We start from the raw sequence: 19881 nt of genomic DNA on the forward strand, positions 1-19881 counted from the left end.
AGAAGCAGTAATTTAGGGGATAACATAACGTTTAACATACATAACAGCAACAGTTCTTCGTGCTGAAACTTACATATCTAGAAGATAAGAAATCTTGGAGTAAGTGTTCTTGGATCTTTGAGAACTGACCATGTGTTGGAAACTTAAGGATTCTCTGTATGTCTGACAGTCTTCCCTTGGTTCTTCTCCGTCCACTGGCAAAATATTATTTATAACAATATTAAACAGCAGAAACAACTTTAGCAAGTTAACAAGAGCATATTATTAACAATAACTTCAGTCAGGTACATCCTGAACAGCATGCATGAATAGGAGAGCCTTTTTATATCTTTTTATCAGGAAAAAAAATGTTGCTATGGCCCCTCTAAAATCTTGACAAAAGTGCTTTTGAATTTCCATCTACATTAGTTTTCCTTATGCATTAACATCTTCTTGGAAAAGCTCATTGCGTATGTTCGATGTTAAAAGGGTTGTCAGCTAATATCTTGACAAGGCTAAATACTTAAGAAAGTTCATAAGGTTGTTAGTGGCTTTTGGCAAAGAGTATAAAGGTCAAGCTATATCAGTTCAAGGGCTATCAAAACTGATCAAATTGTATATTCAGATATGCTATGACCTAGCTGGAATTACTGCTCCAGAGGGGCTTGGTTCCAGTTTGTCAGGCAAATAGAAGCTTTTGTAGGAACTACTAGTCATGTGCATGCTTTTCTGAATTTTGTTGTTTTTGCTATTTCTCTAAGTAAACTCAGGCTGGATTCACATCTCAGAAAGAAGAGCTTCTGCCATGTTTTTCTGTTGCTAGTTTATTTTTTCACATCATTCTTAATAACAAATCTTCCAAAGCAGAAAGTCAGAAGCCCCAATATACGACAGTTTTCAGCTTAAAAATTTTAAGCTAAATTCAGGTGCCATTTTGAATAGATGCTTGAAGTGAAACATCATTGACTCATTTAAAAAATTCCCATAACTCTTCTGGTTAAACAGTGATCTCCAGTGTGCTTAAGAAAATGTAGGTTCATAACACACGGTGGAAAGTGGTCTCTTGAGCTTTGTTTAGTTACTAAGTTGCTTTACAGTAGCTCTGGGGTATCAAAAGGAGTGTCTGATGAGTGTGGGGTTTTGTTAGCAGTGAAAGTGTGTCAAAATGATACTTCTTGTGTTAGAATCCAAAACCTCATTTGATTAGTGTAGTCTCATCTGGATTTGTATTGTACTTGATGTTCCTACACACTACATCCTTGTCTTGATGATGTTAATTGAGCTTTAGCTTTCCTGACCTGAATCCTGGATGCTCAGACAATTTCTGTGTGTTCCTCACGGGCTACTTGACTTTGCTTCCACACTCTGTAGGTTTCTTTTTTGTGTTTGAATTTGTCCAGGAGCATCTTGTTCATCCACATAGGCCTCCTGGCTTTCTTGTCTGACTTCCTCTTGGTCAGGATGCATTGCTCCAGAGGTGATCCTTGGATATTAACCACTTTCTTGGGCCCCTCTTCCATCCAGGACTTTATCCCATTGTGTTCTACCAAACAGATCCCTGAAGAGGCCAAAGTCCGCTCTCCAGAAGTCCAGGGTAGCAAGCTTGTTGTGCACCCTTCTTGCTGCACCGAGGATCTCAAACTCCGCCATTTCATGGTCATGGCTGCCAAGGCTTCCTTGGACATTCACATTTCCCACCAGCCCCTCCTTGTTGGAGAGAACAGGGTCCAGCATAACACCTCTCTTTGTTGGTGCCTCTTGAAAAAAGAAGCATTTCAGGAACCTCCAGAAATTTTTATGCCCTGGTGTGTTGTCCCTCCAGCAGATATTAGGGTGTTTGAAGCTCCCCATGAAGACCAGGGCTTGTGAATGCATGGCTGCTCCTCTCTCTGTCTGTAGAGGCTTCATCTACTTGGTCTTCCTGTAGCAAACCCCCAGTATAATGTCAGCAGTCCCTGCCCTCCCTTTAATCCTGACCCATAAGCTCAGCTGGCTCCTCGTCCATCCCCAGGGGAGCTCCAAGCACACCAGCTTAACATAGACAGCACCACTGTTTCCACATCTCCCCTGTGTTTTTATTCATAGAACTTTCAGGTGTATTTGTTGGCTTTTTTCAAGTTCTATTTAACTGTGGCAGTATTTCACTTTGATGTTAAAATATTATGCATGTGCTGAATATGTATTTTCTTAGGGATAGAAGACATATGGTAAGTAAATAGAACAATTTAAAAATATTTATTTAATACTGCCTTTCTAAATCCTTCTATTCTTAGTCAGGAATGTGGTTTTAATTTTGAATTTTGTACTAATAGTTTTAGCAATGAAGTGATTATAGATCATAAAGATGCAGTGTCTCGTTGTGGAGATGGTGCCTGCCTTTTAGACAGGAACATTATTCTTTTATTTGAGTTAGAAAAGGAGCAATCAATATCTGCAAATGTTCTATTTCAGGATATGGATTTGCTTTTAAATGGTAGTCTCATTTTACGAAAACAGTGAAGAAATAAGTTATTTCTGTGGTAAAATATTTTCCATTGATCAGTCATTTGCTGTTTCAAATACTAAAGTGCAGAACTGAAAAGAACAATGTCAGCAGTTTACTGGAAGGGTTAAATCTTTGTAAAAGGAGTTAAGTGTACTGTGCAAGATGTCATGTCTTTATTCTGAATATGAATGAACCTTTAGATAAAAATATGACAGAAACTATTAGATGATTCTAGACCTATGGTTTAGAAATGAGGGGCATGCACAGACACTACTTGTATGTGGCAAGTAGTGTGTTAGAAGATGATATAGGACTGAATTCCATTGGCCATTCCTCTTGTATATTTCTGCTAATAACATTTTGAATTTTTCATGGCTTTTTATTTTAGGGATAGAGATCAAAAAAAATGAAGTGGATTTCAAGGAATATTGCCTACTTCTTATAGACAATTTATGTGGATATGACAAATTGCTTTCTTCTTTTATTTCATGCTAAGAGACAGTGTGTGAATTTAGCAGCATAAAGGGTTGGCCCCAGGAACTGGAAATGGAGGAAAGAGATGAAAAGTGATTTGGCAACATAATTCTTTTGTTCACTGATCAATCTATGATTGTTCCATCATATTGCCCAAGATGTGTGTATTTGTAAAAAGAATTGTAGTCAAAGAAGCTTTGTTTTGGTTTCTTGCTGTATTAAGCTGTGATCTAGAACTGGAGTGAAAGAGAACTTGACTTGTTTTGCTGTACTCTGGCCCAGAAAGGACATCTGATCAGATAGCAATGTTTGCAGATAACTCTGAGGTTCTTAGTGGACCACAGTGGCAATTGGTGGTGATATTCACCAAGCCTGTTTGTAAAGTACCCTTAACAGAAACATTTTACCACTATCCCATCTTTCATTTTTCACAAATATACTTTTGTGTGTAGGTTAATAGTGTATGGAGATGTGCTGTGTTTGGTTTTTTCCCTTTTCAATATTACATGGAAATGTATTCCATCTTAGTTTTTGTAGATTTTTGAAGTGTATACAGGCATGTAATTACTTGTATTATTTTTTGTCGCTCAGTATAAGAATGAAATAAAAGAAAAGAAGGAACTTACTTTTGTTTCATTATGGCTTATGAAAAGCATACCTTAATAGGGACCTACTGAAGGGTGTTGTTTTTTTTTTTTTGTACTATCCATAGCTATTTTTATATACAGGTAAAAGTCTGCCACTTGTGTTACCTGAATTGGAGAGGAAGGAGCATTGATATATTTAAAGATTGATCTCACTCTCTCTGACTTCATCCTAAGTTGATTTATTTGTAGTCCAGAATAAGGAATTCTGCTTTGCTTTGTATCAGGAGAAACATGAGTTGAATTAGTTTATTGTTCATAGATTTGTCTTCTATTACTCACTGCCTCAGCCACAGAATTTTTTGCGTATTGTACCTTGAAGACTTATTATAAGAACATGGTGAATCAGATTAACCATGCCAGCCTGAAATTCACTTTTTCCATGATGCTTACTTGTGCTCATTTGAAGTACTTTGTTGATCTCAGCCATCAGAGCTTTGAACTTCTTTGAAGTTCTTTGAACTGTATGACATCCATGACATGTTCTAAAGCACCGAATACTAATGTTCTTCTGCATTTTGAGATCTCTGTAGAAATTTATGGGAATTTAAGGGCTGGGGTTTAATCCCAAGTTTCTGTGATTCCTTTCCTTGACTTTCATAATTCAGTGCATGTGACACTTAAGACTCTACGTGTTTGTCAGCTGCACTGTGGAAAGCTGTGATTGTGACAGGCATTCATGGAAACCAGATGTGATGTATCTTGGCAGTTTTCTGTGGGTTTGGTGATGGAGGAGCAGCTGATGGGATGGGACAGTGAAGCAGCAGCTGTTTCGGAACTGCTGAGGATGTATGTGCAGAGCAGTGGATCCCAGACTAGAAGCTCTGTTTTTTAGGTGCAGGACTGAGTAGCACAATATTTGTGGCAGAATTTGGGGTTAGAGAATACCTGTATGTACATGTGCATGTAACTTTTATTCTGTGACTAAAGCCTGTTATGGAAAAGAGTTGGGGAATAGCTGGTGCAGAGTCTGTCTGCAGGCTCCATAAGTACAGATCTCCAAATGGAGAAACATGGCTATTGCTGTTTGGAAATGTGTTTTCCTGAGCTCTCCCTTTCACAAGTAGATCAGCTCTTGGCATGTTGCTTTCCTCAGTCCTAAAACTTTCTCAATAAGAGATTATGCTCAATTCCTCAATTTTTGGTTTCCACAAATTTTAAGCAGTTTTGGCCAGTGCTATGGTTTTATCATTTCTCCTTTTTGTGTTTGCCTACCTTTTGACCCTTAAGTATGTAAATTGTATTATTTTCTAAACCAGGACACTTCACTTCTGTTTTCCTCTCTTCATTCTGTTGAACTCCTGGTATTAAATTATTAAATTTTTCATCCTTAGCTTTGTTTGCTTCACTTGGAGAGTTACATGATAACCTTTAGATATGAACTATGTACATAAAGAAATTGGGGGCGGGGGGGAAGAAACCAAAACATGTTATCCCAAGACTATCCTGCATGCCAACAGAGATTAAAATATTTCTTTACTTCCTCAGCATCTCCCTTCCCCCATCTTACATTCAATTAGAGATGAGACATTCACAGCTGTTCGAGAGCCCCCAACAGCCCCAGACACATGCAGAGTTACAGAGTTTGTAGGGTTCTGAGGAGTCAGCAGGGGAGAGTTTAAAGTGCAGCTCTGTGGTTGGCAGAACTACCAATCCTATCTCCTTTCTTGTCACTTCCCTTGCACTAACTCTGTTGCATTGGTTGTCCAATTGGATAGAAAACAAACTTGCAAAAAAGAAGTACATTAAAAATCCACATGATCCATCAGCATTCTTGTAGACTTCCACTGCAAAGAAGGAATGTAATTTTGGTTTGTTTTTATGTAGCTGGGAGAAGAGCATTAATGTCCAGTTGAATCTTTTGTAATATCTCTCATATATTTATTTGTCCCTGCCAATGTGCTCAGTTCAGTTTGTTAACTTGATTTCCATTTGATTTTCATTTTTTAAAGAATTTGTCTAGTTGCTGCTTGGTGCTTCTCAAAAGTTAACATGTTAATGTTTCTTTATATAATGCTTATGCTTATCAGAAGCTATAAATAGTGGGTTTTTCACAATAAATATACAATTTCTAGCTTGCAAAAAGATTGAATTTTTTTTTCCATTCTTGAAGCAATCTTCCTTCAGGAAAGAACAGCTGAGAGAATGAGAACTAATTTTGTAGGCGCTAAAATTCTTTGATTTATTGTTTTTTCTTTTCAGTGTTTCAAATCAGTGTGTTCCCAAACAGCCTTATAAGATACATTTGAAACATTATTAAAACCCTTTCTAGATTTTCTTCAATGCATTTGCAAAACAGCTATGTAATCTGATTGTTCTAAAGTGTAAGACTAATATTTTGTTCATTTTGGGCTTAGATTAGTTTGGAATATTTAAAACAAGATTAAATGCTTTTTTATGTGTGTGTCACTGCACATTTAAAGGCAAATCTTAGGTAAATTTTATTCAATTTTGGTGCTTATTCTTTCTGCTGCTGTCAGTGTTTTGCTCACTGCATTCTAAAATTTGCAGTTGATGTATGAAATTTAGGTAATGAATTTATTATCCCCACTTTTGAATGTTTATTTCATATGGGTTATGCAAATGTAAAACCAAAGAAAATGCAGTTCACTGAACACATTAATCAGTTTCATCATTCGCATTAATTTAATTAAGTGTTCTTGATTTTGTGGGAGAAAATAGGAATGTGCATACAGCTGCTGTTCAAAAATACTCTTTGGGTTTTCTCTTTTAAAGAAATTGCTTTACCAAAGTTCCCCCTTTCATCTATGTGACTTCCACAACTAAATAAAAATTGATGCTTCTTGGAAACGTTTTCCTCTTGATAGTAGATTCTGAGAAACACATTCCTCCTGATCCATGGATTTCTGTGCTGGGACTTTGGTGTTGTCCCCTTGTTTTCCCCCTGGTGGCTACAGTAGTACCTGTTTGCTACTTCACTGTGAAATGGGCTGGTGAGAAGTGCATGCATACAGTAAATCTCTTTTTTGAAGATGGGGATTTTTGGGATGGTTTATGTGTCAGTAAAGTCACTATTTATGTTTTCTTCCAGATTTCACAATGGCCTCTTAAATGTTAAAGACGTTCTTACAAGTTTTGACAACACAGGGAATGTCTGTAAGTCACTGTTTATCTAAATACAGTACTGTTGGTAGAAGTCTAACTGTACCAATATAAAACACGTCTGTATGAGCCCTCAATAACCATTCCATTTCACTGGGAAACCCCATTACTATGGTCAGAGGTACCGTAGCATTACAGATTTATGTAGCACAGCTGTTTGTGTTGGATACACCCTTACGTCCTCCCAGTGCAGATTAGTTTTGGTTCTGTGGCTGTGGTGGGAACATTAGAGTAACTGGACTTGATTGAGCAAAACATTAGTTTAGCCCATTGATTTGTGTTGGCCAGTGGCCAGCAGTGGCTGTGTGAGGAACAGCAATGCAGGAACATGGGTAGCAATCAGGGATAATTCTAGCTTGGAGAGGACAAACTTGAACCACAGAAACACAAAAGAAAGCACTCAGTCAAGTTGTGAAATTCCTCCCTACAGAATTTGGATCCTAAATCCTAAACCCTACAGGTTTGGATCCTAAAACATGAAATAAATTCAAGAGGCAAAGGGGAAAGAATTGTGCAGCAAAAATTCACTGTGGCTATTAAATATAAAGCCACCACTTACGGCTTAGGAAGTGCTGGGTGTTAGGAGAGTTAATGGGGCAGTAGGATGATATGTTTGTCCTGATCTTTCACTCTTGTCTAAGCATCAGTTACTGGCTGCATTAACCTGAGGCAAGATGAGCTCTAAGTGGGCCATCAATGTCTGACCCAGTATGGCTCTGCTTCAGTATACTTATTAATAAAATTATCTGTGCTATTAATGGAATTGAATTATAAAATTGTGGTAGACCATGGAAACAAAGCTGAACAAAAGTATTGAAACACTTTTGATGTGATGAGTAATTACTATTCTATAATTAACATTTAGAGATACACATATAATTCGTTTGGTTATTTTGCCTTATCTTTCATGTTGGTTGGTTTGTTTTCGAACAAGCAAACTGATAAAGTTGGTAAAGTTTGCCAGATGTTCAAGAAATATGCACGTATTTCCTCCTCCTTATCAAGCCAAAGATATAGAAACTGTTCTGATAGATAACATGTTTTATCTCAAAATTCCAGTCCTAGTATTCCAATATGTTTCAATAAACATTAGTTCATTATATAACAACTTAAGCATTTATTTTTAACAGCAGAGAAAATACTTTGTGTGTGCGTGTTTGTGTCTGAAAGTGCTTCAGGTAATGAATCAGGACAGTGTAATATGGTAACAGGATTTCTTGCTCTTTGTTCTTTGTGTGGGTACTGCGATTGTGCTCAATCTACACAGATTTCCTTGTTAACACAAATAGTTTACTCTGCTATAGTTTTCCTATGCTTTCCTGTTGATAGATGTGCTGTCAGCTCTTCTGTTAACTTTTTACAGGGTTTCAGCTACTCTTTTATTGATTGCAGATGCTAGAACAAGACTTACCCTCTAACAGGCACACCACCAGTGCTAACACAGGAGTAATAAGACATCTGTAGTTCTTCTCACTGTTTCTCTGTTTATACAAAGATTCACATTTGTCCTTTTGGATTCAGAATTGCTTTGAGGGTTCATGCTGTGCTATTATATATAGCATTCGCCAAGTCATTTCCAGATTCACTGCTTCCCCATTTTTAAATGTCTTTGTCTGCAAGTGTCTGTCTGTATTGATCTACATATTACTGATTTATGCCTGTTTTACTATGCACTCTAGATTACACTCTATTAGGGTAACTGTAAAATTATTATCTTCTGGCAGCATGCAGTACTGGCTTGGGGTGTAATAATCACACTTTTTTGGTACCACCTGTATGGAATAAATGTTCTCAGTATTCAAGCCAGAGTAACTATGTGTGTGTCACGTCATCATAGTAAAGTTCCCCCAACTGTGTGTGACCCAACTGCTCTATTTGGGTCATACCTGACAGAATTTCTGCACACTCCCATTATCCCTTAATTTGAACTGGCTCTTTCTTTGATCTTTTCCTGTGTATTTCTTGACTCTCTTTGTGTTAACCCACTGTGGTTCAGTTCAGTTCAGTTCACTGTGGAAATGATGGGGGTGTTGTGTTGCCTCCTTTTACGCCCAGAGGTAACTACTGTTGTATTTCTTAAATTAGGTTGATTGTTTTTTGCAATTGCTGTAGTGTTCTACAAGAACTTTTTATTATCAAATCATAATCTACTCTAAAAATAACCCCAGATATTTCTGAAATGATCGTTGACAGTATCGTATTATTTCTCCTAATACTAATGGAGCTAGTCAGAACTGAATGTGCTGTCACAGCAGTGTGCTCTGTGAGGGGGATGTACTGAAGAATTACAGAGTTCAGTGTTCTTTTGGGACACACTGCATAGCCAGCATTTATTTACTGGCCACTAAACTTCACTTAAACGACTTGGACTGAGTTACCAGAAAAGAGGGGAATGTCACAGCGTGCTGTGTGTTTGTTTTGGCTGCCATACTGAATATTTATCAGCAAGATTAGTGTTTGTTCTAGAAATGATTAGATTATGAAATAACTTTGTATTAAACAGATTAGCTTTTGTAAAAACTGTATTTTGTTTTTAAACATAATACATAGTTTCAAATAACATGATTTGTGTAGTTTTGGGGGGGGGGAGTTTTTGTTTCTTCTAGTAAGTACTTTTTGTTGAAACAAGCTCTTTCAGGGAGTGTTTCTATGGTCTTTCTGTTTTACATTTTGATCTTTGTGCTTACGGTCTTTGACAGCCACATCACTGTACACCATCAAAAGAAAAGTGGTAGAGCAGACTCCAGGTAATACCACTGTCTCTATACTCCCAGTAGGTATCAACTCAGTACAAGATGTGCCACTAGCTGGCAGCATTATATAAAATATCAATAAGCAGCTTTTGAGGAATACTTGTGACTGCTTCTAAAAGTTCTGCCTTACACCAGAAAGATTTCAGGATAGAAGTGGAGCCAACTGCAGTAGCTGTCAATGGTGTATTGCAGGGTCCCAACTGTTAACTCTGAAAATTGCCTCTGCACAATGGCTCGTTCAAACTTTGTATACCTACACTTGTATTCTGTCTTTTTCTAAAAGATTTCTGGAGATGCATTTACGCTGTAGGATTGCCACTGTGAATGAAAATTCACACTACAAGTTGCAACGAGTTTTCACTTTCTCAGAAAAATGTGGAAGTTTTTTTCTCTCTGCTCATCCTTTCTGGGAGAGTGGTTTCCACATGAAAACTCTAAATGAATTCTACACACAGACAGGATACAGTGCTAAATGCACCTCATTCAGCTTTAATTCTGTGCGTAAACAGGAGGCAGGGAAAAGAGGACTGGAATGAAGGAAAGGATCAGTCTGTTCGTTTTAGACAACAATATGCCATCTGTTAAAAAGAGGGTACAACCTGACACCATCTCTAGTCCTGAGGTAGTCCTTTAAAAGAACTGATGGATCCCAGGCAGAAGGTTTGATGGTGGCATTGTGAGATAGCATCAGGTGGCCCCCAGAACCACATGCCATGCTCAACCTGGCAGAAGAAATCTCCCAAAAATTAAGGAAAATTCTGCAAGGATGAGCTTTTGAGAGTGTCTCCTTCCCTTGCCTTTCCAAGTGAGAGAAGGCAATTACAAATGAAGTGCTTATATGACTATATCCCTGAAGTAATCATTGCAGATTATGTAAGCATTTAGATTTAGTGAAATGATCAGGGGGCAAAATATAAACCTGTTTACTATTTTCCCCTACTCTAAGCAAGCTACAGGCTGTGTAAAGGAGAATTTTAAGAAGTATTTTCATATTTTAAGAAATATTTTCATATTTTCATCTATTATGTTTTCATCTGCTGTTACCACAGAAACACGATATTGCAGAATGCTCAAGTAGTATAAAGTTGAAAATATACTGTATGTAGTAGCAAAACGTTTTCCTGTAAACTGCACATGGCATTAGTTAATAATGTAACCATTTTCAAGAAACAACATGTTCAACACATATATTCATTTTATTTTCTCTTTGGCTGAGTGTACAATTGTATGTTTTAGAACTAAAAGAGCAGCAGAGGGTGCTACAGTTACAGAGCTACCCAGGCACACACTCCAAAATTGTTGCTCCTGCAGGCAAGCGGATCCTGGAAACACTTAAGCTTTTCATTTGGAATAGAGGTAAACAGGGTAGTTTTAAATTCTGTTGCCTTTGTTTATAGAGGAAAACAGGTCATCTATGGGAAATCCAGGAAAAGTAGAATTACATACTCACTTTTTTCTTGATTTTTTTTAATAGTTTAATTGGTGGAAAATGTTGCCTAATTTCATGAAAACATAGTGTCTGGAAATAGCTACTGTTACAAAATGCTCAACGTCTTTAGAACTGTTTTTGTTAATGCTAATTTTACATTTAAGAGTCCCAGTCTCTGCAACAAGTTTTTTTTGAAAAATTTGTTCTTTGTTTGGGGATGTTTTATTATATGTTTCCCAAATAAATAAGCTAGCTAAATTGAAGAATATTTTTGCCCTTCATATAATATTTTTCATGAAAATAACATGAGAGAAGGATTTTTACTTAAATTTCAAGTTAACATCGAGGTTTTGGGGAAGCACAAATCAAGGGGGAAACAAAGAAATAAATTATTTTTCTCCTTTTAGTTTTCACTCCTTTTTTTCAGTTTATACTTACTCAAAACTGCTAATTATACAACTTAAAAAAATGTACTTAAGAAAAATGTTTTTAAAATCTACTTTAAAACAAAGAACCTTTTCTTCTTTCCTCCATTCTCTCAAATAACTAAAGCAAGAGGTATATCTTCTTTCTGGTAGTATATGAGGATGGGTTTAGAGAGCTGCTTGTTTCTTCAGAGCTCTCACTGTGTGCCTCAGATGTCTGAGCTCCTCAATGGAGATGTGATGGCAGCTACTGAATGATCATGCTTGGAAGGATAGATGCCATAAAGTTACCTGGGGAAAATCACCAGATGACATCCCTTATGGCAGCTGTATTTCATGTAATGTTCCCTAGAATCAACCAGGGAGCAGAGTGCAGTTTTTAGGTGCTGCTGTGGAAGTTTCCCATGTTGTTTTGAGTAAGCATCTGGTTATCAGTGGTGAAAAGCCTGCCAGCTGGAATATGCTTCCTGCCTCTCCGTGCCTCAGTTGGTATTCTCACCTGAAGAAACTGCCACCCGTTGTCCTCTGAGCCTTCTCTCATTCCTCTGGTGTGGCAGTTTGAAATTATTTACAGTGTCAGAACCTCAGAGCCCCTTGAAAGTCTTCAACAAAAAATAAATTGTCTGGAAGAGTGTTAGAATAGCAACGATACGTGTCGTTTTGAATGAAATATTGTATTTATGATACCTACAATTTACTATTCACTATGCAGCTTCCTTTTAAATAAAACATTTCATGATCAGGGTTAAGAAAAACCAGCTGTTTCCTCCCTGCCTCCTCCATCCAATTCACTTCAATGATTCAGTTTACAGCATCATACCAAGCAGTCACATTGACATAACCGACATAAGACGTATGGAATGGAGCAGAAAATAAGTATATGGAGAGAAGCAGGCACCTTTTAAATGACTCTTCCTACCAGAATTGTTTTTATGGGATTGTTCTCTGATGGAACATCAGTGATTTGTCTGTTTTAAGTACTGTCCTGAAATATTTGGCTTTTCCCCACTCACTAAAATCTTCTGTTTATCAGGAACCTGTGTGTGAGAAGAGGAATCATAACTGTGGTCAGGGATCCCTTTCCTCTGAAGTACTTTTTTCCTGCTATATATTCCAAACATTATCTGTCTTTGGGCCTCTACTTTCAAGCATGGCACCAGCTTAGAGAAGTGGGAGGTGAAGAAGCCCATTTGAGTGCTTCTGAGTACCCTCTTTCTTCCTGGGTCAGATTGAAGTTTTTGTAGTTCTGTTCTCCTGTTCAGGTTATTCCGATGAGAACCTTTTGGTAAAAATATGTGAATCTCTTAGAGCAACTGCAGTTACTTTTCTGTGTTGCTGAGCAGTGTTTTGTACCTTGGCACTCTGATTAGCTACATTTTGGCATCATCTGTTGTCTTAATCTTTAAAAAGTAGTTGGCATAAGTAGGTTTCCAAGTGTACTACTTGTGCTAATCTTTCACAACATGAAGTATTTTTGAAAGTATTCCATGTATTCTAAATGGATTACCACAAGAAATTGGATCTTATTATTTACTTTAATTAAAATTTTGAAGATGCAGTATTACACCTTACATTAAGTTGGTAGAAGGAGAAGAGTATGAATGATTCTAATTAATTTCATGGATTTTACTTTTGCTTTAGATAACTTATCTTAGTCACCTCTTTAACTGAGATAGGGCAGGATAACAAAGGTAAGCATCCCTTTAAGATGTGCTATCTAATTAATTCAGCTTAGTCTTTTAATACATTTTAGAATTTTCTCTAAAAATATTTCAAGTTTGAGCGTAATTGAAATAAATAATTTCAAATGAGTTTGATGTGCTGTAGGTTGTTGCCATTTGTGTAGAACTTGCATGTTTCTTTGTAATCATTCTTTTTGTTTTCATAATTCCTTTTACTTGCCATGTTCTAGCCATGCTTTCAGTGCTGCTTTTCACATCCTGGGTATGTCCCTTCTGTTTGACACCGTCATGTGTTGTTGCTGGTGGTTTCTGACATGCACATCAGACAGGGCATTTCTCTGTATTGTAGTATAGTCTCATCAGTGTCTGGAGTGTGGAGGTAGCAAGGGGAGTCCTTGTTCTTTGTTTTCTCTATACAAATGCAGCTGAAATGTTATGCATAATTTGAACCTTGTTTTGGTTTTGTTTCAGGTTTGGTTTAGAGAATTTTTCAAAAGTTGCACTATATTTAATTTTAAAAAATCATATTCAAATGGGTCAATTCATGTCTTCTTTTGAAAATGTCACAGTGAAAGGTTTCAATTTAATTCAGCACCAATTCCTAAAATAGTATTCACAAAAAACTACTTTGAGTAAAATATTTCTGGAAATGAGAATTTGAAACCTTTGGTGAATAATATATCCATTTGAAACGTTTTGTCTGATGATGGTTCTGACTGAAAAGTATGATGAAAACTAATCTACATAGCAGTGACCAGACAAAAATCCAGTGTAGAACTAGTGTTCATGTACTTAGCTTGATAAATTAAATGCTGTTATTGTGAGTATGGTACAGTTTAATAAAATTATATTGGGTTCAAGCTATTCTTTAAAAAATATGTGTAATAATATGGAAAGAGGTGAATAAGGCATTATTTCAGAAATATAAAGAACTAATTTTTGGTAAACCTAGTGGATTAAAAGAGCCTCCTATACAAATGGTTTGGTAAGTAGAAAATGTGTGAGGAATAACTGCAAGTTTGTTGTAATTATTGGAGTCCAGCCTTGTGGTATTTAATTAAGACTGCAGCCCACCTGCAAAAGGTTTTAGTGACTATCCCATAAACAATGATTTGGAACATACTGGTTCTAGAAATGGTGATTTCACATCTACTCTCCTTACTGGTAGAATTATTTCCTCATACCTAATGGTAGCCTTTTTTTACTAAGGCTTAAACTGGTTATTGGTTTGGTCCTTGGCAAAACTGGAATTTTCTTTTGCAATAGCTTTTTAGGTATATTAATTCATCACATGGCCTTGCCTATATGTTCTTTTCTTTATGTCCAGCAAGCCAAATTCAATCATGTTTTCTTAAGCTACAGTTTTTGCTACGCTCTGACTTTTCTTTAGACTCGATACATCTGGTTTGTTTCTTTCTTGAAGAGTGTTTGTCAAATCTGAGCATAGTATTCCAGTCAAGACTTCTATAATGCTAAGTAACTCAGGAGATTCTGTGTTTTACAGCCTGTAATCCCAATATTGAATTTTCCTTTTACAACAGCATGACAAGTCAACAGGTCATGTTGAGCTGTTGACTTGCCATAAAATCCTGGTCCTCTTCAGAAGGAATCAGTTATTCCTAATTGTGTATTTATGTAGCAGATTATTCTTACCCAATTTCAATACCTGGTGCTTGTCCCTGTTGAATGCTTTCCTGTTTCCAGACTTCTCCCAGTTCATTGCTTTTTTCCTTTGAAGCCTGTCTTTCAACTTACTGAACTTCTAAAATTGATAAATTGCTGGTGTAATAGGCATGTTCCTTCAGATGATCAGTGAAAACATTGAACATAGCACAGTCTGATGTAGGCATTTATGGAAACTCCACCTGTTAAATTCACCTGCTTTTACAGCAAACCGTTGAGAATTATTCCCATTATTCTCCATAGTCAGTTTTCTTGATCAGCTCTTCACCCATCTTAACCAAATTTTATTTAGACTGTTTCTTATGAAATTGTCAAAAGACTTTCTAAAGTTTTCATACAACACATCTACTGCTTCTGCCCTATAAACAAGCCTCTTATCTTGTTGCTCTGGTGAATGGTTTTTTAAAATTAAAATCTGTAATTTATTTTTTATTGTTATACTTTATCATGGAATATGCAACAAAAGAATGAAAAACATGAATCTCTTTCAAGTTTTTAATTATGTGAAGATGAGGGAGAGGTTGAATTGAATGAAATGTTATACTTAATTACAGAATGCATAGTTGTCTTATGCACTGTAAGTCACCTGATGATTCTCTGCCTTACAATTTCGTTCATTTTCTGAAGGCTGTTATTTTAATAATTTATACTGAAGATATATCCAAACTAAGCTTCTATGCATAGTTCTGTCTTGTAGCTCTTTGGTGTCCTGAAGGACAGCTGCAGCTGCTCTGAGCTATGTACTGGTTTTGTGACATGTTTGGTAATCTAGCGAAAATTAGTATAGGACTGTAAAAGCCATCTACCCTAATACCCTTTATTTCCCATCTCCCTTCTTTTAGTAAGTGTGACAGAAAGTGAAATAATGCAAGGTTTTGGGGTTTTTAAAATTATTATTTTGTTTGGGGCTTTTTTGGTAATTTGGTAGTACTCAAATGAATTTAAGCCTCTTGCACTGGAGAAATAGAATCCTGTAGATAATATTCAGGACTAAAAAGAATGCAATTTGATCCCGTTATACCTTTTGAGATCAACTCCTTGTCTATTGTATTTATTGTAAAACTGTGACCTGTGCTTTGTGCATTAAATTTACTTCTCATCCATGCTAGTACTGGTTGAAAGTGTGTTTCACTATCTGAGGGGGTTTTTTTCCAATTAATTTTTAGATTTCCCTTTATACTTAGGCCAATTCCAATATTTTAAGGCAGTGTTTGTTGTCACATTTGAATGTGTGGTTTATGTCAGCTCAGAAGATAATACTGTAGTCCCCAAAGCACTCTTTTTATTATTAACTAATCCATGCAATATCACCTTTGTGAAATAAATATTAGATCCATTTCAGAGGTAGGAATTCTCATAAGTCTATTTTTGTTACAGAGCTGTTCATGGTTAGAAGTGGGAGGCAGAACCAAGCCATCTTACAGTGGTGGTATGCAGAAGACCACCTGACTTCTAACCTCTCCAACATACAGGTTTATTGCAAGATCTTTGTTAAGTTTGCAGTGTTCTATTTTCAGGAGTGCCTTCTCATTTTAAATGCCACCCATTTGGGCTGTCAAAATTGAAGGACTTAGAGCTGTGTCAGAAAAGAGACTTGGGCATTGCTGAACTGAACTTCAGATGCTCTGACAATAAAATTTAGTCCTCCTTCAGGTAAGGAGGCCTTTCTACACACGTAGTGGTGTGGTCTGGAATTCACCCCAGCTGGTAATGTGAGACCTGTATGTCATTAACTCTTCCTCTCTTTGGAGTTTCAGTTCCTAACTTGATGCATTCACCATATTAAATCCTTCCCTTTATTCAGATGCTTCAGCTGTGCCTGTCAAAATGTATAGAAGGTGTAACTTTTTTTGGTTTGTTTAACCTTCTATGAGGTAGCTGCAGATTTTATGTAGAATTTATGTGGTTTCAGACACGAGTCTGATGGTTATAACACTCACAAGGTGGTTTCATGAAAGTAGGGGCAGTCAGCACACCTGAGTTAGAAAACAGAATGGGCTCAGAGCTTTTGTGTGCTCACTTACTGGAGCTCCTTTGGCCAGTAAGACATGTATTACTAAATGTATTGGGTAATCCCTCATGACAGTGTGTCAGGAAAAAACCCCACTGTAATCTGCCAGTAAGTATGAATTTAGAGTGTGAAGACAGTAGCATGCTTCACCATAAGCTTATACATAGTTACATAAAATTTACCTATGCACACAGCTAAAACACTGTACAATCTTAAGCCATTTTACAGATCAGCACCTTAATATAAATTCTGTCAGGCTAAAAATACTGGAATGTCTTCATAATAAAACATAGTAGGACAAAGCAGCTTGTATACAGGGTCCTTATTTTTGCTGTATTTTGGTTCTCATTTTTAAATTGTTGCAATTCGAAGCAATTTGTAGGTTTACTTACTATTTAATTGGACATTCCCAAAGTAGAAAATATTATTTCCTTTTGTTTGTGTGTTTAAAGACTCTGCTAAAAATGAACTTAGCCAGATAACAGGGGGTTTTATTACTAGTAAGAATTAATTTGATAATTTTGTCCACAACCATAATCTGCTTTTAAAATAATGCATTATATTTTCTGTGGAAAACTAACCAATATAAATTCCCTATGAGAAAGGGATGTCCAGCTGCACCTCCTGTGGGAGAGGCTTACTTACTGGCAGCTGAATCTGAGCCCATTTTGTGATTATTTAATAGGTAAAAGGAACAGAGGAAGATTCTTAATCTTAGATTGTCTCAGAAAATATATTTATGTAGGTGGGTTTTGGGGGGGTTTGATTGGACTAGTGCAGTTATTTATTAAACAGCAGTGGACTGTCAGTATTTATGTACTGTAATGTTTCTCCCTTTGCCAGCTGAGACTTGCAGGCATTGCTTTCAAATGTACATCTGTGAGAAAGTTTTGAAACCAAAAGTCAACTATTTATATAAAATAACTCTTATCAGGGCAGAGGATTAATTATATTGATTAATAACAAGGACTGTGTTTGCTGCATCTGGTTTTAGATTAATAATACTAATAATAATAATAATATTTGAAAAAGGTTGAAAATTCATGAGTCTAAGGTACAAACCAAAGCTTGTGTTCAGTATTTTTCTTTTTTGTTTTTTCTTGATAGGACATTTGTCACTTTCTTGAGCTGTATTTAAATTTCATAAAACACAGTTTTTATTGTTTTTCCAAGAAACTCTGGCATATAGCCATCAAGTTAAAGGACTTATGAAGGTTTAAAAACAAATGCATGCAGCAATTTAATTATTCTTTGTTGTACGTAGGCACACTCCTGAGGAATTTTGTAACTTTTCTCATAAAGAAGCAGACTTTTTACTTACCATAAAGTTGAGCATTAAAATGTGAACAGCTTTGTAAGCCTTGACTTAAAAGTAATTACATCTAAATGGTAGTAATAGCAAAAGTCTACAATGGTTTTAAGCTGCCTTTTTGAGCTACTCAGAAAGGCAGTAGGACCCCCAAAATGCTTAAAAGATACACAGGAATAAAATGGTCATACAGGTTTGGTGTTTCAAAAGGAGATCTCTGTATTTTTTAAATGGAGAGTAAAATATATTGCCCTAGAATATACGTATTTCAAAGAAATAAAAACAAACAGGTATCTACTATGACACTAGAATCACATGAATCAAAGCAGGGATGGACAGCTTTCGGGAGCTCTCCAAATAATGCCTTCTAATTGTTTGCTCAGATAAAATTCTTGTTGACTTATTTTCCTTGTTTTCAAAGCACTGGTTGAAAAGGAAGTATTTATTCTTCCCATTTCAATTGAATTTTCCAGTTCCAGATTTAGAAACATGCTGTCATTCGTAGCACTGAAAAAAATTATAATAGTGGTATTGAATACATATTCAAGATCAGCTACTTAGCAGATACTTCATTCATTGCAATCTTTGTTGTAACTCATAAATGCTCTACAATGTAAACGTTTGCATAGTGCAGGAGCCAGTTGCACATCTCCCATGGTAATCTCCAGAAGTTATAATACCTCACATTTTCCCTTGGCAGGCAAAAGTAATTATGATAGCAATCAACATATATAATATAGACTTTCAAATATTTAATTTTGTTGACAGTAGGAACAGCACAACAATATAGATAATTTCAGACAAAAATTGGTAGAGGTAATCTAAGTGCTTTAAGTTGTTGTGATTGTCATTATTTCAAATATGTATTTCCTCATAATTACTATAGTGTTTCCTTTTGAGGATTCTCTTAATGTGCTCTTCAGAAAATGATATGGCAAATATTTTGTATTAAAGTACACAGGTACACATTTTATGGTTTGTTGTGGCAAGTGACAGCCTAACAGAAAGGTGAGATGTTATGCCAATTAATTCTGCAAGGCTTATCTAGAACCACATTGAACTGCTGGTGAGTGAGAATAATTAATGAAAATTCTGTGTTTTCATATATGAATTGTTTCTTAGAATATCTTTTTTAGAATAAACAGATTTTTCTATGTTTGGCATTTAAAGAGCTTTGTTGTAATAGTTGAATGTGAACTGTCAAAAAGTAGGCAGAAAGTTGGAAGTTATGAGTCCAGTTATCATAGAATGGTTTGAGTTGGAAGGGATCTTAGAGACCATCCAGTTCCAACCCCCCTGCCATGGGCAGGGACTCCTCCACTATACCAGCTTTCTCAGACCCCCATCCAACCTGGTCTTGGACACTTCCAGAGATGGGGCATCCACAACTTGCCTGGGCAACCTGTCCAGTGCCTCACTACTCTCACAGTACAGAATTTCTGCCTAAAGTTTAATCTAAACCTGCCCTCTGCCAGTTTAAAGCCCTTACCTCTTGTCCTATCACTACGTGCCTTTGTCAAAAGTTCCTCTCCAGCTCTCTTGTAGCTCCCTTTAAGTATCGGAAGGCTTCTATAAGGTCTCCCTGGAGCCTTCTCTTCTCCAGGCTGAACAACTCCAACTCTTTCAGCCTGTCTCCATAGGAGAGGTGCTCCAGCCCTCTGAGCATCCTGGTGGCCTCCTCTGGACTCACTCCAACAGACTGATGCTCATCACGGACTGAGGACCCCAGAGCTGGATGCAGTGTTCCAGGTGGGGTCTCAGCAGAGCAGAGGGACAGAATCCCCTCCCTGGCCCTGTTGCCCACACTGCTTTGGATGCAGCCCAGGACATGTTTGGATTTCTGGGCTGTGAGTGCTCATGGCTGGCTCATGTCCAGCCTCTCAC

At 36.8% G+C, this 19881-nt stretch overlaps 1 protein-coding gene across 4 annotated transcripts in view; it reads left to right on the plus strand.

Annotated features, from left to right (window-relative positions):
* Nucleotides 1-19881, plus strand: part of CAMKMT (calmodulin-lysine N-methyltransferase) — a 243091-nt gene that overhangs the window by 8137 nt on the left and 215073 nt on the right. For all 4 annotated transcript variants that reach the window (XM_039568536.1, XM_039568537.1, XM_019282477.3 and 1 more), the window contains exon 3: nt 6635-6699. In XM_039568536.1, the coding sequence (XP_039424470.1) occupies nt 6635-6699 (65 nt within the window). The remainder of the gene's footprint in view (nt 1-6634; nt 6700-19881) is intronic.

Source organism: Corvus cornix, chromosome 3, assembly GCF_000738735.6.
Source record: "Corvus cornix cornix isolate S_Up_H32 chromosome 3, ASM73873v5, whole genome shotgun sequence".
NCBI classification, from domain to species: domain Eukaryota; kingdom Metazoa; phylum Chordata; class Aves; order Passeriformes; family Corvidae; genus Corvus; species Corvus cornix.